Below are 26990 nucleotides of genomic sequence, written 5' to 3' on the forward strand. Positions count from 1 at the left end.
GGATTGGGAAGCAGAAAGGGAGGGAGCCCCATGAACACTCGAGGCTAGAGGTGCGAAGGCGGGAAAGAAGATGCTCTCCGGCCTCAGATTCTTCATCTGCAAACAGGACTGCAACACCAGCCCAAGACAGGGGGAATAACTAGGTAAAACTCTTTCTTTCCTGTCAGTTTAGGTCCCATTTGGAGGCTGTTCCCCGACTGCTCAGCATCCTTAGCTATGCCCACACCAGCTCTCAAACCTCATGCAGGCATGTTTAATGACTTGGGATGGGGTATGACTCTGGATCTTCATGGGACGATGTCAGAACTGGAACTTGGTGTTTGCTTGACCTGCCTGCCCACCCAAGTGTACTTAAACTGCCTCTTTTTGCTTCCTCCTTAACAGCATGGCCTGTAGAGGGCGCTGTCCGACTCTCCACCCCCCCACCCCACCCCCGACCCAATTCTCCCAACTGTCAGTATCAGGGGCTGACATGACCCTCTCCTTGCTCAGCCACACAGGAATCAGCAGACAGAGGGGTGAAGTTCAGGAGCCATAGGGGCGCCTGGTTCCCTTTGGCCTTGCTTTCCTGCCTTTTCCCCCTTCGAAGCACACACAGAAAACAGTTCCACTGGCCCACTGAGATAGTCGGACAAGACCGTTTAAAGGTGAAGGCAATGGACTAGGGCTCCTGACAACCTAGGCCAGGCCTGCCTGGGTGTTCCTATGTTAGACACCAGTGCTGGTGAGGTGTTACCTTCAGAATAACCACAGGCTCCCTCTGGTTCTACTGAATCACTTTCCCCGAGTGCCAACGTTCAAGTCAAGAAAACCTTTTTCACTTAAAGGATTTAAAAATCAAACTTTGCCTAATAACACACACTAAAATGGCAGTATTCGATGTTATTTTTATTGCACGAGTACAGCATTACTGTACTGGGACTGCAGCGCTTAGATAGTTAGCCTGGGAACCAAGGAATGAATTCTAACTTTATTTTAGGTTGTACCGCATTTAGTTCTTGTTTTTCTTTGGACCATGTGCTTTTGAGATCAAACAATTAACCTCAGAGCGCTTGGAACGTGACTTGTTTAAGCTGGCTCTTGATGCATGTCCTCTCAGGAATTATCCTGCCTTTCCCCACCCCCACCCCCCTTTTTTCTCTACTGAGCCTAGGTCCACTAGGTAGCACAGGTTGGCTTTAAATTTATAACCCTCCTGCCTCGGCCTCCTAGTAGCTCAGATTACAGGTGTGCCACCACCTCTTTTCCTGCTTGACATTTCTCCAGATATAAGTAAGATCCCATCTCAAAATAAAAGGAGAGGTGGGCAGATGTGACACATGGGCCTTTCATCTTAGTATTTAGGAGGTAGAGAGGCAAGAGGATCTCTGTGAGTTCAAAGCTAGCCTGGTTCTACATTAGGAGTTCAGACCAGCCAGGGCTATACAAGACCCTATGTCAAATACAAACCAAACCAAACAAACAAATAAAACCCTCAACTTTAGCTAGATATATAGAGATCTTGTTTCCTTTAGTGGACAGTAACTGGCTTGAGGAGAGAGACCCCCCCCCCTTTTGGTTCTTCACAGATCTGGTCCCTTGAGCCCTTGCTGCTGATCTCTGGTTTTTATGCCATGTTAGCACATTACACTTCTGCAGCAATGAGGGAAGAATTATAGCCATCCAGATTTGAGGGGTAAACATCCAAGACTTAGGGAGATTTGGTAGCCTCCCATGAACACACAGTGGACCAGTGGGAGACTCAGGACTTGAGATGTCAGCCTGACTATGAAGTTGGCACAAGACACCAGGGTGGGTGTGGGTGGGGCTGGGATCAGAGTCCACTGTGTTGGGTGCTGGCTGTCACAGAGGCTGTGGAGCTGAGAGGCTGGTCATGAGCTTAGAGCTTAGAAGCAGTACTCAGACCAGCACAGAAGAGGGTAAAACAAGACTGGGGAGGGGGCAAGAAAGATGAGCAGGAGGAGTGGCTGGAAGCCTGACTTTCCAGATTCTCTAGATTTAAAGACCTCTGTCTGTCTGTCTGTCTGTCTGTCTATTTTTCTTAAGGTGCTGGAGATCAAACCTGGGACCTCAAGCACTAGGCAAGCTCTACCATGGAGTCACACCCCAGCCGTCCTCATCTTTCTGGTAGCCTGCTGTCTTCATTCATAAACTGGTAACTACATCATGCCACTTTTCAAAGGAACACCTTGGACTAGAAACACTGGCAGAGCACCACTGGCCTAGGACCGGCCAGCCAGGCAGAGGCAGGGCGAGCCTGGTGTACACAGCCCAGCCATCTCCAGAACTGTTTGGTTTCTTAACTTCAGATGTCAGTCTATAAATCTGAAATCAGAACTAACAAGGCTTACTAAGATAATGCATTGTCACCTAGTAAGTAGGAGTACTAGTTCCCTCTCCCTCCCCTCATCAGTGAGGCCTGGGCAGTGCTATTCTTCTCCTCTGGTGCTAGGGATTCCAACACAGGGCCCTAGACATGCTAGCCAAGTCTTCTGTCCACTGGCTCCTTCCAACCACACTGTTCTCTTAAGGACCATTTCTCAGCCAGATCTGTTGATGCAGACCTGCAATCCCAGCCACTCTAGAGCTTGGGCAGGAGGATCACAAGTTCAAGACCAATCTCAAAATGACAATGTAAAAAGGCAGCTAGGGATAGAGCTCAGGGGTAAGGAGTGCATAGATGTGGGCCTGGGGGCGGTGTTCAATCACCAGTAGAACATGGGGAAGAGTATCTTTTCGGCTCTCCAGGAGGTGGCAGCAGGGAGCCACTGGGGGTAGGAACTGAGCTACTTAGGTAGGCCTGGCACAACCCCAGGTGTGGAGCAGGGCCCAGCTGTCCCCTCAATGTGCCTCCCTAGGCAGACTCTCCGAGAGCTATTCCCCACTGATTTCACTGACTAAAGTCTCAGGAGCTTTGTCCCCGAGGCAGACAACACTGTAGCATCTGCCTGAGCTAAGATTGGTATGCAGGGTTTGTGCTTTTGGGAGCTCCAGGATCCAGGGAAGTTCATCTTCTGCCTTTCTGTCCAGGTCAAACTGCCCAGTGGGCATCACTCCCCCCTGCTCCCACCGTGGATAGTTACCCAGAGTCATCATCTGATTGGGTGTGGGTTCTGTCTCGCTCTCTTCCCCATCTCCTCTCTGGGAGTGTCCCTTCCCACAGCTGTGTGGGATTTGCACTTTCAGGACTGGACTTGCTACAACTTCCGTGTGCCCAGGGCCATGTGCACCTCACCTTCGGTCTCCATCACACAGCAGGGAAGGCTTCAAGCCTTTAGGCTGTTGTAGAAGCTGGCACCATGTGATGGACGCCATCCTTGTCTCTTTTCTCAGTGTCTCATTTGTTCCCAATCTCGGCCTCAGTTTGCCTCCTCGTGGCCTCTGCCCCCGCTACTCGTGAATGCTTCCTAACTGCTCTCTCTCTAGTTTCTGGGCAGCTATGATCAGCTCCCCTTGTCCCCATCTCTCAGAAGTCACCACCACCTTCTGAGTGCCACTTCCACACTTCTGTGCCAGGGCACCGGCTCCTAACATACTGAACTATCTGTTTTCTCACAGCCTATGATTTCTAGGGGCAGAGGCTCAGGACTATTTTACAACCGCCATCGGTACACAGGGCCTTTAGAGAAGATGCCACAGACGCCTGCAGAATAAATAGATGAGGCCTACCTCCCACAAACAAAGGTCCTTTGCCCCAGGACTCTCCAGTAAGATGTAGGAAGAATACCCCACTCTGCCTTCCATCTTCCAGTTGGGATAAGGTGATCCAGACAGACACCTCCAGTAGCTGCCTCCCTTCAGAGGGCCCAGAGACATTAGTCTCTTGGTCACCTCTGAACAGAATGGGTCTGGCTGTCCTGGTATCCCTGGCCTAGTGAATGTCCATGGCTCCTTTTGTTCTACAGTTTGCAGAGGAAACTTAACTCTTGTTAGTTCTCTGTGTGCACATTGCCCCTTCAAGGCCACCTCAAAGCCCACAGGACCTGTCCATCCATGTGAGTCTCAATGGAGTAGGATCCCCACAGCTTTGAGAATGACCTCTGGTCTCCCCTGGGACCCTCCCTCATGATGCTCTCCATAACATGCTATCCTCCCTTGCCCTGACTGGCCTCTGGAGACTTAAGACTTCCAGAGCCGTCCTCTACTGCTCCTTTGTAAGGATTCCCTGTTCACTTTCAGGTCTTCCATGGCCCTCTGTATATCTGCCCCCGGTCCCCTCACCTCCAGTACTCCTCGCTGGGGCTTGTCCTTTGCAAGGTGTAGTTGAACAGGTGAGATAGGTTGCTAGACAGAGCAGTGGGCCGCGAGCCATTGGTGAGGTTGGAAGCGTCCAGCACACCGGCACAGTCGGGTGTGTTCCAGGGGTTATTGCAGTAAGCCCAGGGCAGCACATGCGTCATGGATGAGAAGAAGTAGTAGAAGGCAATGCAGATGACCACGTTGTAGTAGATACCGATGTATGTAGACACCACCATCATACCATAGCCCACACCTGCGGGAAAAGCACAGTAAGCACCACGGAGAGAGGAGCCAGCCTCTCTTACCTGGCTAGAGGTTAACAGGTTCTAAAGCCCAAGGGGCAGTCCTGGATGGAGAGCTACAGATGGGAAGGTTCAGGCCTTGATAAGTTAAGGAGGAAAAGAGTTTTGTGTATACGCGTGGCAGGAGGCAAAGGTGGGGGCCACGTAAATAAGAATGTGCTCCAGCCAGCATGTGTCCGTGGCCTTGGCCATTGATGTTGAACTTGGGGTCAGCACTGGGTCTCCACAGGAGCTGCTCATGTTTGTACAGATGGACAAGCCGGGCCTCCCTGCGCCTGCACATGCGCATCTATGAGAGCATGTGTGCATAGACGCGTGCACGCCCCACCACAACCTCACCTTTGAACATGGGGCTGATCCTCCAGACCCCCAGGCAGCCCTGGCTTGCAAACTGGCCGAAGGAGAGCTCCATGAAGAAGAGAGGGATTCCGCAGAAGATCAGCATGATGAAGTAGGGGAACATGAAGGCGCCTGGCGTGGAGGAGAACTCAGGTCAGGGTGGGCTTGAGGAATCCCTCCCTGGATCCCCTTCTCCAAACCCACAGGAAAACCTTTGTGCTTCACTAGTACTGGGACAGGAGTGTGCCAGCACTGAGCAGCAGTCAGGGGCTGACACACATTCCCTGCCCTGTCTTTGAACTGAACAGACGCTCCCAGGAAGTCTGCTCTGCAGAAAAACCCTGCTCTGGAACTGCCATGGTGGGGTCGGATTCGATGCTTTAACCAATTGATTTCTCTCCCTCTCTTCTTTCTCTCTCTCTCTTTCTCTCTTGCTCTCTCTTTCAGACACACACACACACACACACACACACGCATATCACTGGGATCCTCAAATATCTCTGTACTATCTGGGGGGCTGTTGAAATATGGGGTGCTAAGACAGAGAACCCAGGAAATTCAAGTGGCTTTCTCTACTTCTAGCTTTCAAGGAACAGGCTAGCAGATCAGGCCCAGAGAACAGGCTGCCAGGGTCTGAAGGTGGTCTGCACCTTAGGCAAAATATGCCTAACGGAGGGGGTGAACACCAGGGCCAGAGGCCAGCTTCTTTCTGGAGTGGTGTCTGTTCTGGGGAGATGGTGGCCCAAGCCCTGGTGGGTGGTCCCTGCCCTGTGCCCACTGGGTACCTCCCCCGTTGCGATAGCAGAGGTATGGGAAACGCCAGACATTGCCCAGGCCCACGGCATAGCCCACGCTCGTCAGTACAAACTCGATCTGGTTGCCCCAGTTGCCCCGTGTGAGGTTCTGGTCCTTCTTGGTGGCCTCGCTGGGCACAGCACCATTCTGTGGGGACAGGAAAGAAGCTACCATCAGTAAAGGCATGTGTGCCCCGTGTCTGACCCTCTGAGTCTCCCCCAGTGGTTTTTCTCTGGACCTCCATGTCACCCTGCCACACATCCTGGGGCTTCCTCTCTGCTGGCAGGAGTTGAAGGTTGGCCTGGCAGAAGAGAGGAAAGGTACAGCTGCCAGATGGTGCCCAGCTCTCAGCAGTCTATGCCAGGTATACCAGCCCACCTGAGGAACTGGAAACAGCAGGAAAGGGGACACTGAGGAGGGAGCCTGAGCCAAGGGCCCCCTAGCCCCTCTAAACCCTTGCCATTCCTCTCAGGCTAAGGACCTCTGAGCAGCTGAGCCTCATACCAAGCAGCCAAGTCAAGCTGGGCACAAAGGGGCCTGTGTCTGGATAGCTACCCCCCACCCGCTGCCTACCACATCGCCAGGCTAAGCACGCTGCCCATGGGCAGTCAGTGGCTAGACTGATCTCTAGTGAAGGCTTCTTCCTGGGGGCACATGGTGAGCAGGCCTGAGTGGAAGAGGGGGTTATGCACCTAGGCTAGGCCAGACCTGAGCAGGACACTGGAGATAAGACGGATCTGACTTGAGCCACAGCAGGAGGTGCTGGGCCATGAGTTACCATAGGAGACCAGCATTGTAGGCACCATGCCAGACTTTGAGGACAGGCTCTGCTACAGGAAACAGAGGTAGTTCCAGGAAAGGGTGTCACTGAATGAGAGAGTGGCCAGCAGATGAATCACTGATGGGTACTCTGCCTGCCTGTGGGAAGTACTGGGTTAAGCTGTCCAGGACCCACTGAGGACTCCATGAGGAGTCCCTTCTTCAGATGTAGAACCACCTCTGAAAGTCCCCTAGTATGTCCCCTCTTCCCCAAGCCACTCCTCTCCTAGCCCTCTTCCGTTATGAGTGGGAATCAACCAGTAGAAGCCAGACTTGAGGGGGCCTGAGAGTGTCATTAGGAAGCATAAGGACCCTGGGAGTCACCAGTATAGAAATACACAGAGTCCTCGTACGCCAACAGCTTCCCAGAGATGAGCCACGACCCTGAGAGCAAAGGACAGGAGTTCCTCTAAAAGACATCTGGGTCAAGGTTGGAGCAGTGTGGCAAGAGACTGGCACAACACTGTCATGTGAAAGTGGCATCTTCGAGTTCAGCGGCCACTCGCCAATGATTAGAAAGGTGGCCTGTCGCTCTGACATACTCTCAGACCCTAATATTGGCAGACAAAGCTGAATGGCTTCACTGGGGCCCCTGTGCTTTTAGAAAAGGCCTGTAAGGAATGTAGATCTCGGTAGCACCCATGCCTGGTAGATGAGCACCGTTGGGGAGGACTGACCCGGGTACCCAGTTCAGCTCAGAAAATGTTGCCCTTCAGTTCCTCAAAGGAGGCTGTAGGGCACAGCACCAGGAATTAGGGAGGGGGACTCATTCCCAGAGCAAATTGGCAGGCTAAAGGCATCTGCATTCATTCACTCACTTGCTCATTCATTCACTCATTCATTCACCAAATACCAAGACTTACAAATCCCCTACTATGTGCTAGGCAATGGCAACTCAGCTGGAAACAATATGGTGTTAGAAGATATTAGTGAACTAAGAGCATGTATCAACAATAATCCCAGCACTCTGGAGTCTGAGGCCCGCCTGGTCTACAAAGCAAGTTCCAGGACAGCCAATGCTATTACACACCCAGAAACCCTGTCACGAAAAACCCAAACAACAAACAAACAAAAAGCACACACCATCCTGTACACAACTTTGGCATGATCACCAAATGGAGTTTCTCGAAGCCCCCAAAGTGCATGAGACCAAAAAGGGAACGGAGAGTGAGGTCCAGGCTCGCTGGGGAGGGGACATGGAGGCACACTGTGTGCTGGGGGATGGTGGCACCAACTTTGGTTTGCCTTCTGCAACACATCTCCAAAGAATTTTACATCACCATCTCTAGGGATCCTGGGACAGGTGTATCTATACCACAGGGCCAGGGGACCATGTTTTGAAGGGTACGGGGCCTGCTTGGGGTGATTTATCTGCACCCAAACAAGTATCAGCCACACAGGGCGCCTATCTGTTGGCTCTACAATGACACTTTTATTCTGTCCCGGGCTTGTTTACTTAGGAGCACAATACAGGACTGTAGCAGCTCTGGAGTCCAAGGGTCGGGTCACAGGACAGCAGTTCCTATTGTAAAGGGACAACTGAGGGTCCAGGACAAGGAAAGGGCTAGGCCCCCAAAAGACACCCATCTCTCCCAAACTAAATTCAAAGCCTCTCTTCTGACCCAGAACCACGAGGAGAAGACTCCTGACCTCTCCAAGTACAGCAGGACCATATGTGAATCCCTAAATTCTACTCTTTCCCTGTCAGAGGGGGACAGAGGACAGATGGGGGGCCGTGTAAAGTCCCCAGCCACATGCCATAGGCTCCTCCAGTCCTCAAAAGCTAGGGTTTAGCTGGCAAGACAAATACCACTGAGCCTGTACACCAGTGAGCCGTGTGCTAAACCGAGCATGCAATGAGGGAAGCTGACGCCCCAGGACAGGAGCTAGATCGGGGCCTGTCACTAGGCACTGACAAGAAGTTATTGATGAAATTAGGGCTGTCCAAAGACAGGGTCCCCTTCTCTTGTTCATCCCAACGGCATAGTGGTACTGATGTGAGGACCCTCACATCACTGGCCCCTGGCATCCATTCTGAGTATATCTTAAGTAGCTAGACTGTCTAAGTTCTGTAGACAGAGGAAGCCCACCTTTCTATGGGGCTTCTTGAGTGCTCCAAATCTGTTCTTTGTCTAACTCTCCTCTGGAGAGCCCTCAGTGTCCCAATGAATCAATCCAGGAAAGGGCTCACTCACTCTCTGTGTGTCCTCATGACTGCTCAGCAAACACTTCACCACAGGGTTTGCCTAGCCCCATGCTTTCAATGCTGTATAAGTTCTTGCCCCCCTCGAATCATCTTTCCTATTTTAAGACCCCCCCTTTTTCTTGACCTGCTTCTTTCGTCACTAATATTAACCATTCCTTTGGCTCTGAAATGCCTACAGAAGAACGAAGCCCTTTGTGCTCACGGTTTGACCCAGACTGTCTGCCTGGCTGCTGCCTAAGAACTTGGATGGGCTGAGTTCCAGTCTTGCCCTGCCTACCACATGTCACCCTGGCTGCCCCTCGATGCCCTTCCTCTCTCCCACCTGCTCATTCTTTAGTGAGGAATGAGATGGCTGAGGCGGATTCCCCTTGTGATCTGACACACGAGTTCCTCTGTCTGACTGTGCCTTGCCGCCCCTCCTGGCAGCTCTCTGAAAGACCACTGCCTGAAAGACCATGGCCTGAGTAGATGGTTCTTCAGGAAAGGGTACCTTACCAGGTACCTAAGCTCCCTCAGGCTGGGCACAATGCACCGAGAGCTTCCGTCCCACAACTGAGTGGGGAAACCTGACTACCACATACATACAAATATGCACGGACACACGTACACACACTCCTCTGTGTATACACTCTCAGAGCCAGCCATGAAGGCCAAAATATTCATCCTCACATCAGGCCTGTGACCTTTGTTAGGTTAACAACCCCACTGTCTGCACCTGGCAGTTGAGCTGAGTCCAGTCGCTCATGCGAGTCCTTTACACAGACAGACCTCTCTGCCCAGCTTATTGGCTGCAGGAGTTGTTGGAATCAGGATCTTCCACTTTGCTCCAGGCGTGGCCAAGACAGGAAGTGTGAGGTTAGGACCTAGGTAGTCTAGAACCTGCTCCCTAGCAGCCTGGGGCAAGTCCCTTCTACCATAGGTACCTCAGTGTCCCTATCTTGAGAACCAGACGACAGACTGCTGTAAGCCTGGTAGGTTCTTAGTCCAGGCAGCATCCTCAGGTCTACCAATGTTTCGTGGCACTACCTCACCTGCAATCAGCTATTTCTTTAAAACAAAGGAAACAACAACAAAACCTTTTAAATGTTTAATTAATACTAGTAGAGTGTGTGTGTGTGTGTGTGTATAGGTGTGTGTGTGTGTGCGTGTGTGTGTGTATAGGGGTGTGTGTGTGTGTGTATAGGTGTGTGTGTGTGTGTGTGTGTGTGTGTGTGTAGAGGTCAGAGGAGAACTATTCAGGGATGGGTTCTCTTCTTCCATTTTGGGATCCTGGGCTCAAACTCAAGCCGTGAGACTTGTGTAGTGTTTTTATGCTATCTCACAGCCTCGACTCAACTGTTTCTGAATGTCTCCGCACCTCCACCACCCATTAGTGCCCACTAGCTTTATAGGCTGCTTTCTCCCCCACCAAAGCTTTCACTCTGTAGCCCAGGTTAGCCTCAATCTCACAGTGAACCTGCCTTGGCCTTCTGAATGTTACGATTACAGGTGTGAACCACCATATTTGGCTTTAAAACAACAAAACAAAGTGTTATGTGAAAACCTAGAAAAGCCATCAAGGGATAGCAAGCAGGCCCAGCTCTGATATGACTCCTGCCAATATGAGGCAGGAGCCCCTCATTTCTTCCTCATATGGACGCAGAAGCCCAGCCCCGGAACCCAAACTACGCCTCTGCTTTGGCTGGGGACTCCCACCCTCCTAGGTCAGCATTCAGTGGATATTTTTGTGAATTGTGAACTCCCTCTGCCTGCCCTCCGTGGATATGGAAGAACTCTGGAGCTGCCCTGGCAGGCAGGCTCCTCTGGGACCCAGCAGGCTTCTTGTTCGGGACTCTCTGGCCCCAGGGTTTGCTCATGGGATGAAGTCTGTCCAAGACAAACTCAATGGAGGAGAGCAGGCAAGACCTCACATCCCAGACTGACTTGGAACCAAATCAAATCACAACAGGCAACTTGCTCGGAGCCCCAGTGGAGAAAGGAGGCAGAACAGCTATTACAGTCAGTGGTGCCTCAGAAGACCCCAAAGCACCCCAAGGCATCCCCTGCTCCTCTTCTGCCAAATGCTCTCCTCCTGGCATCAGTGCACACAGTGGCTCTCAGGCAGCACATGTGCAATAGTAGGCTTCCATCCTTGCCCTGCCGGACATCAGGTATGATGTCCACAGACCTCATCTCTGACCTTGGAAACCTAGCTGTGAGACAGCCAGAGGCTCGAGCGACCGGGGTGGGGGTGGGGGGGGACAGAAGTGATAAAATCTGGCCCATCCTGCAGGATTCCCCAGGGTTCTGAGTGTAGTCTACTTCAAGGAATGCTCAGAGCAATGCTAGGACCCTTCCGGGACCCCTTCTAGGCACCTGCAGACTCCAGGCCCGCATATGGCACCTAAGTGGCAGAGTTATACCTGGTACTGGCTCATTACAGAGCCCTGATTAACAGAGAGTGACCTGCCAACTTTGCAGGCAGCAGACAGAAGACCAGCAGCACCCTAAGCATGCCAGGCTCTGTTCCAGGTCCTGGGGAGAGTGGTGGAGGATGCTGGGTAGGCCCTGCTATGCCCTCACCTTCCTTCCTGGAGAAGCCCGGCAGCCTGGAAGACTGCGCAGAGGCAGCTGTGGGCAGCCTCTGCCTCATCAGTTGGCAGCAGGATGGTACTCTGGGAAGTGGCCCTGGTTCCTTGGCTCTAGGAAGTCCTGAAGTTTGAGAACAGCCTACATAATGCTTCTCCAAAACCAGCCCACACAGCCTCAGAGGACATCCCTTCTCTTGCCTTTAGAAGGTCAAGTCAGGATGTCCTCCAGGGGAGAAGGGCAGCCTTCCCAGCCCCCTCACCCTCACCACCGTTAGCTGTACCGTCTCTCTCATCTTTTCTCAAGTCTCAACTTCCAAGGCTGAGGATACACAGCTCCCGCCCCATGCCGGCACTTGCCCTGGATATTGGCAAATGCTCCAAAGGGTCTCTCTCCTTTCAGCAGAGACTTCTGCCTGTCCCCTTCCCCCCAGCTCTCACCACTGAAGCCATGTACCACACTCTCTGTCCCCCCCCACCCTCTCTCCCCATAGGAGTAACTGCCGTGGCACAGACAATGAGGCTGTATTGATTAGTACAATTCCTGGGCACCTCCGGCCCGTCTCCCCGGGAGCTGGGACAATGTAGCTTTGATACTCAGGGCAGATTCTCAGCAGGTCTTTGGGCTGGGGGAGCCCTAACACCCCCACTCGCCTCCCTCTCACCCCCCACCACACAACTAACTCTTCCTGCACTCCTTTGCAGTCCCAGCTTTCTGGGTCACTTTGGCTGGTGTCTGTCTCACTCACTGGCTGTGCCTGCCCCTCCTGGCACAGACCACTTAGTCCCTTGCCCCACCACCAACCTAGTCACCAAGCCTGCCTAGTACCAGGGAAGGGGCCTTGACCTTCTGGAAGGTGACTGACCTGTTCTGGGGAAGAGGTGGCCACAGGTCCATGAGCCGCAGCCATCCTGGGACGAGCACTCGCAGCACGCGTGTCTCCACCGTTCATTCACACCTCTGCCAGCTCCAGCACGACACTGAGGACACATCCCCTGCCTCTCACTGCCGGGCTGGGCAGCGTCAATTACTTTCACCTCATCTCCTCCCTAAGCTCAGCCTACCCCCCTCCCTGGCCCTCCCCCTCTGGCCAGTCCTGATGCATTGTGGTGTTCCCTTGTTTTCAGCAAGTAACTAGACACCACACACACACACACACACACACACACACACACACAGAATGAGCATAGGACAGGGCAGTGGGATGGCTTATCCCTTCAAAGAGCTGTCCTCTAGAGCTGAGCCTGCAGGCTGGGTACCAGCGGGCTCCTAGAAGGGTAGGTGGCTGCAGATGAGTGATGGGCTTTGTTCCCTACAGGATCTGCTGATGGAGCTGGGACAGGAAGGCAGAGGGCGCAGTCCACAGCAAACAGTATTTAGAATGAGTGAGTGGTGTGGACTAGGAAATACAGGGTCCCATGGTTGTACCTCTGGTGAACAGCCAACCAAGATGATGGGGTGTCTAAAGAAAAACAACACTGACTAAGACAGTGCTCATTACAAAGTTCAGACCAAGGGAGACAGGTGTGGAATAAGGACGTGTGGATCTCTGAGCTGCATTGCCTGGCATCCGAAGAGTAGGCTGGGTAATTCTAGCACTGTCTCATGACTGTGGTGGATGTTAGTCCATACCTGACCTGTATGCCAGGTTCTGTGTTAGAAAATACCGGGCTGGAGAGATGGCTCAGAGGTTAAGATCACTGACTGTTCTTTCAGAAGTCCTGTGTTCAATTCCCAGCAACCACATGGTGGCTCACAACCATCTGTAATGGGATTTGACACCCTCTTCTGCTGTGTCTGAAGAGAGCAACTGTATTCTCACATACATAAAATAAATAAATAAATCTTTTTAAAAAGTACCTACTGTGTGCCATATACAGTTCTAAGAGAGCTCTGTGTGTCAGCTTTCCTCACACAACCCATTCAGTCACTCTCCTTTGAGGCTACACATTGATCAGTTCCTCGCTGGTGCCCAGACACTATAAGCCAGAGACCTGGGAAGATAGGCGCAATGTTCTGGTACTAAGAAGGTACACATCCCTTCTGGAGATTGCTAAGACTGCAAAGGCCTGGCACACAGTGGGGTCTTAGCAAATGGCTGACAAATAGCAGCATGAATGAATTCCAATGTGAGCACAGCTCTTCTGGGAGTCTGTAAGCGTGACTTCATGGGGGAATGTTGCTTAGGGGGAAAAAGTCATAATGACATAGGGTCTGGAACTGGAGATAGCTCAATGGTTAGAGTACATACTGCTCTTAGAGAGGACCCAATTTTGGTCCCCAACACTCACATCAGGTGTCTCACAGGAACCTGTTAACACCCTCTTCTGGCCTCCACAGACGCCTGCACTGACCTGCACATATTCCCAACCCCAGCAGATACATGAGTTAAAAAAAAAAAAACAAATTTAAAAAAAAAAAGCACAGGCTTAAAAATCAGGCAGGCTAGCCATGCGGCCGTGATGCACACCTCTGATTCCAACAACCTGGGAGGGGAGGCAGGGGCAGGTTGATCTCTGAGTTCGAGGCCAGCCTGGTCTACAAAACAAGTTCCAAGACATCAAAGGCTGAGAAACCCTATCTCGAAAACCAAACCAAACAAACAAGAAAAACAAATAATGAGTCAGACCCATTATTTCAAACCCCAGATGTCCAGTCTCTTAACCACATATAACCCTAGGTAGCTTGCTCAACTGTCCGCTTTCAGTTTCTGCTTCTCTAAACTAGGATAGTGTGTACCCCTAACTGAAGCCAGTTAGTGTTGGTAATAATAGATAGATGATACCTCTTAAGTGCTTGCTATATGAGCCAGGCTCTGCCTAAACACTCCACATACCTCCTAACCCTGGCCTCTCCAGAGCCCCACGAGCTCAGCACAGTCTGCTCTCCACTTTGTGGGGGCCTTACATAAGTAAGTCTCCTACGTGACTTCAGACCCCACTGACACAGCTGCTCACTGGGTCTGTGTCATGGAGTAAGGCCCCTAGACACTCCCTGACTTCCTGCAGGCACAGACTGAAGGCCAAGGCCCTGGCTGGGCCATTGGCTCCAGGAAGGCCCAGTCACCCATGATGCCCAAATGCCCCTTCCACCCAGGGTGGGCTCTGGGCTCTGGCTGCCCTGCGCTGGGCTGGGTGCCCAGAACAGGCAGCCCTGGCTGGATGGCTTTCCCTGGCTCTGGCCATGGGGACAGGAGGCAGCAGCCCAGCTGGGCCCTGGCTGTAATGAGGCCTCATTAGTGGAATCCAGCTGCTCCATCCCCACTTAAGGAAGCCGACTCCCCCAGCCCCAGCTTCTGACTTTTCTTAATAAGAGTGGGCATGCTTCCAGAGGGGCAAGGAGTCTAGGGACCTTGTTGTCCTCTGTGGCTCTAGAGAGAAGGTCCTGCTGAGCTTGGACTAAGGCATGTGGGAGGCAGGGAAAGCTAGCAGAAGGTGTATGAGAAGAGGCTGCGGAGCTGAGAAGATGGGCTTCAGGGATGATGAGAAGAGAAGGGGAGGGACCCAAGACTAGAGAAAGCCAGAAGCCAGGCCCTTTTCCCTTTGGACCTTGATATTCTACTTTGCATGTACATCAGGACCAATGGAAGACTGTTGCCTGGTCTGTTTTGGCCAGAAGGGCACTTCCCTCTTACATGTGTAGTTTCTGAGCTAAGAGAATTTCTGCATGTGTCAGTTCCTACGCTAGGAAAGCAGGTACTGTGTGCCACAGCCTGTGTCAGTAGAATGCCAAGGGTAATGTTGAAAGAAATACACTGTGATCCAGGTGTGTACTGAGGAAAAAAACCTCATTGTGTGCAGTCTCTGTGTTAGGAAAGCACTCGCTGTGCGCCAGGACCTGCAGTAGCTGAGTAGCTACTGTTTGGCCAAGTCCAGGGCCTGAAGAATGTATATGTGCTAGATGTGTACTAGGAGAGCACCCACTGTGTGCTCTCCTAGTTCTGTCAGAAAAGTGCCTACTATGTGCCATGTCCAATACTGAGAGCTCTGTGTCAGCTCATGTTGCGTGGACTATTGTATAAGATCTTTCATTACATGAGTAACTTGTGTGTGCCAAATCCTGTTCTAGGAAAGGACCAGATGTGGTGAAATACCCACCATATACCCAGCACCATGCTGCATGAGCACCCACTGGGTGGTGGGCCCTGGGGTAAGGGGAACACCCAACATGTACTAAGTCTGTACTAGCTAGGCACTGGCTACATGCTGAGACTTATACCCAACCCTGTCAGGCCCTTTACCAAGGGAGTGTCCAATGTGTGCTAAGCCCTCTCTGCTTGGTGATCTCCCATTGTGTGCCAAGCCTGTACTAGTTGAGCACTTGCTAAGTGCCAAGACTAGGCTTGGTGAGCCAGTACCCACTGTGTGCCAGGACCTGCATAGATACTGCATGCTGCAGACGGGAGGTACCCAAATCCTCATGCCAAAATATAAGGGAACAGGTCAGGGTGGGGCAGCCTCAGGTGGCCTGTGGCACTTGCAGAGCCTTCTGGGAGTTGGAAACTCTGGCACCAAGGACCCTGGGGTCAGAGTGACTGGGAAGCCTCCCAGTGTTAGAGGCTCACCTGACTAAGATGGCAGACGTGGAAACCTAGCGTGAGATGGTGAGGTGGTGGGGATACTTGTGTTGCCTGTTTTAGGCTGTCCTCCTCCAGCTCCTGTCCTTGGAGACCTAACCCTTCCCCACACGTGTACAGAGGCTCTAGGTCTACACGCAAAGACGGCTCATCCACCCCCTGTGGCCCCAAGCGTCCCAGCTGCTCCCCTGCTTCAAGGCACCCCGGCCAGCTGGGTTCTCTTGCAGCCCTGTCCTAGGAGCCACTGAGCCGTGAGGAAGGCAGCTGAGCTGGCCTGGCAGAGACCATCTGGGCTGAAAGTGGGGGGAGGGACACGTGCAGCAAGCATGTGGGCCTGGGCACGTGCTGGGAAGTGACTTGCTTCTCCATGGGATACCTGCTCCAGAGGCCAAGCAGAAGTACCAAAGATAACACAGAAGAGACCTGAGAGGTCCAGCTCCTCACACTCAGACTTGAGACAAAGGATGACAGAAACAAGGGCTCCGTAGTAGGGTGCTGGCTGTCAACTCTCTACACGGCAGGGCACAAATAGAGCAAAACTTGCACAGAGAACCAGAAAGATCCAAGGGCCATCAGCTTATGCGCACACCCTCTTTCAACCTCCTTGGGCATCCCAAGAAACAGCCTGTTGGGAAGGAACTCCCTCAGCCCATCTCCTTGGCCTTAGGAAAACACAGCACCCAAGAGGTGTCGACTTAGCTCGGGTTAGAGAGAAGAGTGGGGCTTAGCAGGGGACGGCTGCCCAGTATACCTCTGAGGCTGTATCCTAGAGACAAACACTGAACAGAGGCAGCATCTGCTTCAAACAGACCCAAGAATAGAGTAGCCCAAGGTCATCAGCAGAACTGAACCGAGGCAGGAATAAACGCATCCACCGGGGGTGCCCATGGGACAAATGCTATGAGCCTCACAGGCAGCAATGGGTAGAAGCCAAAGGGCAGAGGGCACTGAAGAAAGCAAGCCTCAGCTATCTTTAGGCACATCCTAGTGCTGGGAATGGGAGTCCCAAGGCAGCATTCCCTCCCACAGACAGACTGGCCTGGCTAGCCAGCAGAGGCCAGGGTCCCGGAAGCTCAGCCAGGGCAGGGATTGTAGGACCTCGTGATTCATGTTTCTCTGTCCTGCCCACGTACCCCATCCCCTACCCCCATCTCTCCTGTCTGTCTAGCCTTTCCAGGGTCATGCCAGAGAAAAACAGTGCAGCCATGGAATGTTCAGAGGGTTTCATTTGGTTCAGAGTTTCCATGGCAGGAGGAGGCAGAGCCATACTGTCTCATTTGGGCCTACAACAGTCTAAGACTTCTCAGAGTGAAAGGTCAGGTCCTCTTTGGGTCTTAAGACAGAATCCACTCTATTGAGTGTGCAGGTGGAGTGATTTCCCATCTGTGTATGTCCTGAGACCCATATTTCAGATTGGCCCAGGTACACTTCCAACAGGGGATGGGTTGGGTCACTTTAGAGCAAGCTCAAGGGGCTGGGTCAAGGGCTGGTGTCTAAAGGCTTTGAACAGAGCTAGAGAAAGATTTGATCCTCTCTCAATCTGTTTCCCCAGACCAGAGCCCTTGAATCACAGAAATCTTTGGTGAAAGACAGAATTCATTTGGAGAGGGCTCAGTAGAGACCTCAAGCCAACTAGTCTATAACTGAATATAGAAGTCAGTAGAAGGCACAGATTGGGTCAGGGCTGCTAAGGGAGGGGCTATCTTTTGTCACTCACTGGCTTCCACCTCAATAACTGCCCATTTTGGCTTCTCCTTGAAACAAGATCTCAAGGGGGAAAACATACAACCTAGGACTTGGGATAGGATCTGCAACCTTCTTCTAGCTCTGCATCCAATCCCACCTGGCCCATCCACCAGTGACTCTCGCTTCTTCCTTGAGAACTTGACCCAGGGCTGTGCATCTTTATCTGTTCATGGGCTCACTTTAGAGCAGCCATGAGGGACTGAGTCAGGGTGAGGTTCTGAACAGGGCTGGGGAAAGAATCAGAACCTCGCTTTACTCCTAGCATTTGGGAGGCAGAAGCAGGCAGCTCTCATCCACATAGTGAGTGAGTCTCAGGACACCAGAGCTGTACAGCAAGACTCCATCTCAAAAAGGTGGGGGTGTGGAGGGACTGAACCCTCGCTTGAGTTCTAAGGTCAAGAGCAAAGGAAGGGCTGTAGCCGAAGATGCAGAGGAATGGAATCACCTGAGAAGCCTTGGAAGGTATCTTGTTAGTTCCTGCAGTGAGAAGGCTGCAGACAAGTAGGGGAAACCGGCCAGGGTCTGAGCATGCCCAGCCTTGGGTGAGCATGTGATGCAATCACAAGTGTTCTACTGTCCTCTCAGCAGGACAACCTGTGTCCACTCTAGAGTACCTCTTATGACCAGGATTGGGATAAATGGCCTCTGCTCCTTGGCAGTCCTTTGCTGAGTCTGTAGTAGAACCTGCCCAGTTGCAGGCTTGGAGCCCAGTGCTGTCTAACCTGCTGGGTAAGGGGCTCCCTGCCCAGGCCTGGGGCAGCCCTGGCATTGCCAACCTTGGCCCTGTATAATCTCTTAGGCCCCTGTGTCAAGACAAGCAGCTGGTAGGTTGTCTCCCAGAGTGGTGTTTATAGTACCCCCTTCTCCCTAAGGCCTAGCCCCTGTACTCACCAACATCCCTTTGGCACCTTTTCCTACCATGGTGGCAGTGGGTTGGGGGATCTGGAAATCTGGACCACACTTGCAGAGTCTTGCGTTCAGTGCCTTTCAGACAATAGGCCTCAAGAGCTGTAGAGAAAACAGAGTGAGGTAAGGACCTAGACCAGGCAGGCCCTCTGGGCTCTCCAGAACAAGTACTATGGAAGAAGTTTTGTTTTAGGGGGAGGGGGTAAGTAGGGCTGAGAGGGATCACCAGGGACTAAGAAGTTTATTAGAAAAGTTATTAAGCCAGGTAGTGGTTGCACACACCTTTAATCCCAGCACTCCGAGGCAGAGGCAGGCGGATCTCTGTGAGTTAGAGGTCAGCCTGCTCTACAGAGAGAGTTCCAGAACTGCCAAGGCTACAAAAGATCTCTAAACAGCTTTCTTTTTCTTTAATTTTCTAGGATGATGTTCCACTTAAAAGAAAAATTGTTCTATTACAAAAAATACATTAAAAATTTGACCTTATAAGAAAAAAAGAAGTTGGAATAAAAACAGAGTTTTGCCTCAGAATAATTAAAGCCACAGTATCACTGTAAAGATTGCATATAGAACATTAAATATACATAGTAATGCACACAGAAAAAAAACAAATAAACAAAAATAGACAATAGAAAAGTTACTAATGCCATGGACAGACACACAGAAAGGAATGGCAGTGCCTCTGAAGACAATTCAGGTCCCAGCACCAGAGAGAGGCAGAATGGCAGGGTCTCTGAAGAGACCTGCATGGCAGATGGACGGGGATGGTTCCACAGCCCAAGCCGTTCCCAGGCAGGAGGCAGGCAATGGGAAAAGGAGTATGAAACGGCACCAATCTCCAGAGTGGACTTCCCAGGTGAGAGATCCTGGCCCCAGGATGTCTGTTAGCCAGGGATTCACAGTATTCCAGCATAAGCCTGTGCACATCTGTGAGATGAAGCCTCTGCAGACACTGTGGTCTGAGCAGAGCTTGAATTCTAACGTAATACTCTTACGATACGGAACCACCACCACCAGCTAGAAGAACCTAATGTCCCCCTCTCTGTACCCACTCCCTCTGCCAGGCCATTCCTGATCCAACTCCCTTCTGAATGACCCTGGGGTTCGGCCCTTTCCTTGCCGCCTCCTCAGCCCTCCCCCCAGATCCCTTATTCTTCGTGTTTCCTGTCCCAATGGGCAAAGGTCTATTTTTGACTCTCCAGATGCCCAATCCTATAAAAGATAAAAAATGAACAGCGAACTGGGATGGGGTCCAAGTCCCTCATCATCTGTGTGAGTGGTTGCAACCTTTCCCCAGGAGGGGGGTGGGCATTCAGCTTGAATCAGTAGCACTCCCCAGTCAGGCAACCATGATGCTAGCCTCCAATCCTAGTGCCACTCAGCTTGGGCTGGAGGATGGCTGGGCTTTTGGCGGTGTCACTGGTCATACAGGACACACCAGATGTAGTCCCACTTCCTGCTCTTACAACACTGTCCCTCCAATGGTACTTTGCAAGTGAAACTCTGCAAGTCCTTTACCACTGGGCTTGAATGCCACCTCCTCTCTGTGGCCCTCCCAACACTTCTCCAGCAGAACGAGCATATGTCTTTTTCCTTTCCGGTTTGTACAGATCTTTACTAGGTCCTTATCGCTTCGTGTTACATACATTTGGTTAGAAGCCTATCAGCCCTGAGTCAGTGGTTACCTGAGGGCTTGGAACTGACTTTCCTTTATTCTTCTGGGCCTAGGTCTTGGCACAGTGGTCAGCTAACAAGTATGGGCTGAGCTAAACTGAAGGGGACCTGGTAAGTCAGAGGTCCTGGAATGAGGTTCTTGCCAATCTGGGATTGTACAGGAAGCATCTAAGAGCCATGTGGCAGGCAGGTGAGCTGGAGAGGAGGAAGGGAAAATGGGAGGAGCGCGCCTCATGGAGAAGCTCAGACCATCAATGCCAGATGTGGACAAAATAGGTCTCAGAAGGCATCAATCTTTATAGACCCTTAAAGAGCTCTCAAAAGAGTCATAGGAGGAAAACCTGGAGTTAAGGTAGACTAGGTGGTTCAACCTTCACTGGGCCGGGTCTATTCGGAGTCACTTGCTTACCAATAGCCACCTGTCACAGGCCACCTCTCACCCACAGGAAGTCACAGAAGTCCAGAGGAAAGGTAGGTCACTGTTTACTTATACAAATCAGCCCTTGACTCACTGGGTTCTTTGTCCTGGCTTGGTTTCCTATTCCCTGGGCAGGGATAAGGTGGGAAGTAACAGCTAGTGCCTCTGGCTGGATTCCGCCTCTCAAAGGTGTTCACTTAAAGAAGTCATCCTCCTGGCTTTGGTCTTTTGGTGACAGTCACAAGAGGGCTGTACCCCTCAAAAGGCAATCATACTTTTGTCCTGTTCAATCAGTCAACCCTTTGGCAAGTAGACCTGACATCCCAAAGTTGCCTCTTTTTCTGCCAAGGACCAATAGTGACAAAAATGATAGCAGTTGTGGTGGGCAATACTGTTATGAGCCATCTCCTGAGCTGGAAGTCATGTCCTCTGGGCATCAAAGTAAACTGAGAATGTCTTTGGTCTGCATCCAGAGTCTTCTCACTGGGCTACTCTGACACTTCTCTTGAGGTTTATAGTTGAAGAGACTCAGAGAGGCTAACACCTAGCCTGGAAGGCTTGAGCGAACTGTTACACCAGACATTGGTGATCACACCCAGGCAATCACTGGAGTACTGTGTACCAACTCCAGAGCAGTCCCTGCCCTCTGGTGGCTTGTGCACCAGCAAGGATAAGACCGATTACCTAATCTGCACCAGAAGAACGAAGGGGTATGAGGTTTTGTTGCTTTTCCTGCCTTTACCATTTCCAGGGAATGGCCCCATCCATTTGAACATCTGGATGTTCAAAAGGAATCAGTGGAGAACTGGGGTAGAGGGCAGTGGAGGTGCTTGATTGGCATGCTAGGGCCCTGGGTTGGAGCCATTGCAGTGGAGGGGGGGGCCTACATTATGCCAGGCACTTCAAGGGCCAAAGAGCTGGAAAACCCCGACCCCAGACCTGCTCCAATCCAGACATGGAGTAAGACTGACCAGCAGCAGGTCACAGTCACTGCAGACTATAATGAAGATGGCAGTTCTGGGATTTGATAGATTTGGGCTGGATTTAGCCTCAGGTACTCACCAGGTATGATTCTGAGTGCTTTCTGACCACTTCGAGTCTGACTATTCTCAGTCTAGAGGATGTGGCTGAGAATTAATTCCCTTAAGACGAGGGGGAGGGGGTGGCGTAGGGTTATCTCTGCCTAATTTTTGTGTCTATTACAAGTTCTCCATATTTTCCTCCCTTTCCATCTGTTCATCTTCTTAAACCCCTAAAGTTTCAATCCCTTCCTAGGGTTTTACACAGCCAGCAGTAACTGATCTGTACTGCTTAGCGGGCATTTTAACAGCTGCATTCATTCATTCACATACAGTTATTGCAGGTCTGCTCTGGGCAAACCTGGGCTAGGCACCAAGAACACAAAGGTCTCTGCCTTCCTGCATCCCAGGGAAGGCAGTGGGAGTCAAACTATGTAATCACAGATGTGGATAAACAGTGTGCTGGAGGAACTCTGTATGCGCTCCATAGCAGGTGAGGCTTCTCTGGGCAAAAGGACAATTGGCAGTGGGCAGGAAGCGAAGAGGGCAGAGGTGACTGGAGAAAATGAAACTGGCAAAGCTCTGGTAGGCAAAGAGGAAGGCAAAACAGAGCAGGACAAGAACTCTTGGGGTCTAGATGTCCATCTTAGTCTTGATGGCACTGGTGGCTATTAAAGGCTTTTAGGTAGAACAACTTGGATGAGTGTGGGTTGCTGCAAGGGGCATTTTGAAAGCACCACTCCTTGGGTGTGGTAGTGCTCGCCTATAGTCTTAGATACTCAGGAAGCTAAGAAGGTAGGGTCATCTGCACCCACAAGTATGAGACTAGCTTGGGTAACATAGAAAGACCCTATCTCAAAACAAACAAGCAAAAAACAGAACAGTCAGGTGTGGTGTGGTGGTGCACGCCTTTAATCCTAGCATTCAGAAGACAGAGGCAGGTGATGTGGATCTCTGAGGCCAGCCTGGTCTGCAGAGTGAGTTCCAGGACAGCCAGGGCTACACCAAGACACGCTGTCTCAAAAACAAAACAAAACAAAGAAACAAAACACAAACAAAAACAAAACAAAACAAAAGGGGGGAGGAGAAAGATGGGTCAGTGGTTAAGAGTACTGGCTACTCCTTCAAAGGACTGGAGTTTGCTTCTCATAGGTGGCTCACAACCATCTGTAACTCCAGTTCCAGGGATCGGATGCCTTATTCTCTCTCTCTCTCTCTCTCTCTCTCTCTCTCTCTCTCTCTCTCTCTCTCTCTCTCTCCCGCGCGCGCGCGCGCGCACACACACACACACACACACACACACACGCACAAACTTAAAGATCAGAGAGAGAATCTGAATCACTCTAGATAGAACAGTGAGAAAACACCAAAGCAGTTGTGGAAGAAAACCATCGATGAGGACCGAGGAGCAGAATGAGCCCTGACGGAGAGGAGGGGGTCTAGCCAATAATGAGATGGAATGTGGAGATGAAGTGACTTCCTGCGGGAAGCGTCTCTGCCTACTGTTGGTGCAGTGAGAGCACGCTGGTAGCAGTCCCAGGGGCAAGATGCTGCAGGTTTAAAGAGAAGCGGTCTCAAGTGGACAAACTGGCTTTGGGCTGTTTGTGAGCCACCAGGACTGATGCTGAGGGGTAGGGGGTCACAGAGCCCTTTAGTACTTGTGACTTTCCTCTTCCCAAAATGGGACTGTCAAATCACCTTTTTTTCTTTCCTTAAAGAGGGAAGGCTTTGGTTTGGTTATGGTTTCAAAGGCTGGAGTACCGAGTGTAGTGCTGGAGTACCGAGGAGTGTAGTGCTAGAGTACTAAGGAGTGTAGTGCTGGAGTACTAAGGAGTGTAGTGCTGGAGTACTAAGGAGTGTAGTGCTGGAGTAGCGAGTGTAGTGCTGGAGTACCGAGTGTAGTGCTGGAGTACTGAGGAGTGTAGTGCTGGAGTACTAAGGAGTGTAGTGCTGGAGTACTGAGTGTAGTGCTGGAGTACCGTGGAGTGTATTGCTGGTCTACTGAGTGTATTGCTGGAGTACCGAGGAGTGTAGTGCTGGAGTATTGAGGAATGTAGTGCTGGAGTACCGAGGAGTGTAGTGCTGGAGTACCGCATGTAGTGCTGGAGTACTTAGTCTAGTGCTGGTCTACTGGCTCCCTTGTGAAGTGCCTACGTTGAAGCTCCTGAGGTTTTTAGTGAGCAGGAAGCAGCCAGTTGGACCACTTACATGCTCATTCGTATTCTTAATTACGTGTATTCAGGGAAGAGGGAGCAGATCCCCTCTAGCTGGAGTTACAGGTGGTTATGAGCCCCACAACATGGTTGCTGGGAATCTTTGTGTCCCCTGCAAGGGCAGTATGCAGGCATTTTTTTTTTTTAAGATTTTTTTGGGTTGTTCTTTTATTTTTTTGAGACAGGGTTTCTTTGTAGCCTTGACTGTTCCAGAGACAGCTCTGTGAACCACACTGGCTTTAAACTCAGGAGATCTGCTTGCCTCTGCCTCCCAAATCCTGAGATTAAAGTCCTCAGTGCCACCACCACCCAGTTTATTTTTATTTATATGTATGTGTGTGAACAAATACATACAGGGGTGGAACAGAGGCCAGGGGAGTGCCTACAAAGGACATCACAGTCCCTGAAGAAGCTCAAGTTACACGTGATTGTGAGCCTCCTGACACTGGTGCTGGGAACTAGGCCTTGGCCTTCTGGAAGATCAGCCAGCCTTAGTATGCATTCTTAACCACTGAACCATCTTTCCAGCCCCTAGGTAGATCAATTTGAGAGGTCTATCTAAACCAAGCCCTCACTAGTCACTGAAGGCAACCGGTCTCCCTAACCTCAAGTACTTCACAGTCTGGAGGGAGGAGACACAGTCCCTAGTCACTACTACAGGAGAGTTAGGACACTGTTGGGCACAGAAAGCATCCTGTTTGGGGCCCCAAGCCAGCTACTTGCTGCAATCTTCAGCCTTCTCAGAGGCTTCCCGCCTCTCCACCTTTGCTCAGGCAATAGTTCCCTCTGTCAGGGTCTCTGGTCCCCAGTTATTACCAGTACACTGCCTACCCACATCAAAACCAGTCCCCGTGCCATTATCTTCATGAACCCTTCCACCATACCCCTCAAGAACACAATACAGCATGCTGATCCAAAGTGCAGGATGCTTGCTTCTGCTCACCTCATCTATCTGAAGAGCTCTGCCAGGGCAGAGCTGTGATTCTTCTATATCCTGAGAATTATACTACTGTAGTCCTGGAGTAAAGGGGCGTCTTCTCTGAGGTCTCTGAAACACTTGGGCATGCTCAATGTTCTCCACAGGTCTCTAATCAGTTCTATCATCTACTCTAACTTTTTGCCTCTTACTTTGGGGATATCTATATCCTCTTAGGTGTTCTTTTTGCCCATTCTTTGCCCTCTATCCTTTATCTTCTAGAGGTCAAAGCATCAGATTTGCTTCAATTAAGAAACAGAACGGGTACCAGTCAGTGGAGGCACATGCCTTTAATTCCAACACTTGGGAGGCAGAGTCAGGCAGATCTCTAAATTCAAGGCCAGCCTGGTCTATAGACCAAGTTTCAGGAGACCCCGGGCTACACAGAAAAATTCTGTCTCAAAATACAAAAGGGGGGGTGGTGGAATAGAACAGGAATTGTAAGGGAGCTGTCAGAGCAACGGGTGGTACGCGGCTCCTTTAAGAGTGAGTGGTGAGGGGCGTGGTCTACGGAAAACAGGCCCGAGAGGGGGTGCGGCCCCTTTAAGTAGCTGCCAGGCCAGGACTTGGAGGCCCGGGACAGGCAAGCTGTGTGGGGCGCGGTCACTTTTGGAGCCATGGCACCGATCGGAGTGCCCACTTCCTCGAAATGAGACCGGTTCGCTTTAATCAGTGTGCAAGGTGTGTTGGGGGGCGGGCGTTACATCAGCCACCACGTGTGCGCCTCTCAGCTGGCGTGGAAGATGCCGCCCCGCCCCCCGTGGTGGAAAAGTACCGGGGTGCCGAGGTCTCCGCCCCCTTGCCCCGCCCCCGCCTGTCCTCGGCCCCTCCCGGGTCTGCGGGCAAGCACCCTCCCGGCTCGCTGGCCTCAGCTCCAGCTCGTGTGTGGCTGCCTGCTGCGGGGTACAGGCTGGGGGCAGGCGCCCCGGAGCTGCGGGAAACCAGGCCTCACCTGTGGCCGCCGTACTCGCCCCAAGCGCGCCCAGAAAGGAAGGCTAGAGTGAAGGGTTGAGTGGCAGGGCGTGGATTTTTTTCCCCCAGAGTAGCAGCCCCCCAAAACCACTCTCCGCCCCGCAGTCCCCTCCCAGAGCTGCAGCCACGCGAGCCGCGGACAAAAGAGAACCGGAGGGCGCAAGGGCTCTTCCTCGCTGCTTCCCAGGAACCACGGGCGCGCGGGAACCGGCACCCGGCGGGCGAGTGGGCGGGCAGATTAGGAAGGCCGCCGGCTGGGGCGGACAGATAGGTAGCCAGGACGGCTGGGAGAGGAGGTGGGGCGAGAGGCTGCACGCGGAGCACAGACCCCGCTGCCGGCTCCCGGCCGCGGCAGACCCACTGGCGCCCCAGAAAGACCGAAGACGCTCTTCGGTTCCGGCGCTGCGCGCACAGCCCGGTACCAGCCACCCACCCCCGACCGAGCCGGCGTCGGCACGCAGCGCTCTCCCCCATTCCGAAATCACCCCCCCCCCGCCTGCCTTAGTTCCTTGGTGACAACGATGACACACAGACTCACGCACCTACCCAGACCTTGGCGGCGAGACAGACATCCCGGTGCGAGCACTCACACTCTTCGCCACAGATGCCCGCAAGCAAACGCTATCGCATCCACGCACCACACACACATCCAAACGCTGGTCTGGGGCTCAGCCTTCCAGGGTCATAGAAACGCCCAGAACCACGACTGGACAGACCAAGGCACGGGCCGCAAAGCCCCCTTCCCCCAGCTCTCTTACCATACTGCAGCCCCCGGCCCAGGCTTGCTGGGTCCGCACCGCGGTGCGCCCAGGTGGCTTTCTTAAAGGGAAAGTTGCATCAGCCTCCCGAGGCTCTCTGCAGTCGCCAGTCCTCCCGCCCCGCCGCGTTGCTCGCCGCTCCTCCAGAGCTTGTTGTGTTTTGGTTTCGGGGAGGCGGGGGCTAAGAGTTTGGTGAAAGTTTGGAGAGTGAAGAAGGCTTCACTCTCTAGCCAAGTCCCTCCCCTCCCTGAGCGGCTCCCCTGGCCGCCCTCCCCCGCCCTGGTCCCATCTCCTCCCTCCCGCGTGCCGACTACTCTGGCTCCTCCTACCAGGGAATAAGATTACAAGTGGCTCTAGTTTTCAGACGATTGATCCTCACGAACCCCTGGGAGTGGAGCTTCGCAAGGGAGTCCTCATCTCCTTTGCTTCTCTACCCTTCAGTTGGGACCCTTGGAGCAAGCAGATGT

General features: G+C 52.1%; 1 protein-coding gene across 1 annotated transcript in view; it reads right to left on the minus strand.

The window, feature by feature from the left end:
- Slc6a9 (solute carrier family 6 member 9) overlaps positions 1-26743 on the minus strand; it is a 34354-nt gene extending 7611 nt beyond the window's left edge. The window contains exons 1-5 of the mRNA XM_028785145.1: positions 26524-26743; positions 18482-18598; positions 5666-5822; positions 4881-5012; positions 4222-4492 (exon numbers count right to left, since the gene is read on the minus strand). Coding sequence (XP_028640978.1) covers positions 4222-4492; positions 4881-5012; positions 5666-5822; positions 18482-18511 — 590 coding nt within the window. The 5' untranslated portion in view covers positions 18512-18598; positions 26524-26743. The remainder of the gene's footprint in view (positions 1-4221; positions 4493-4880; positions 5013-5665; positions 5823-18481; positions 18599-26523) is intronic.
- Positions 26744-26990: the final 247 nt, after the last annotated feature.

Source organism: Grammomys surdaster, unplaced genomic scaffold, assembly GCF_004785775.1.
Source record: "Grammomys surdaster isolate TR1022 unplaced genomic scaffold, NIH_TR_1.0 100, whole genome shotgun sequence".
Lineage (NCBI taxonomy): Eukaryota > Metazoa > Chordata > Mammalia > Rodentia > Muridae > Grammomys > Grammomys surdaster.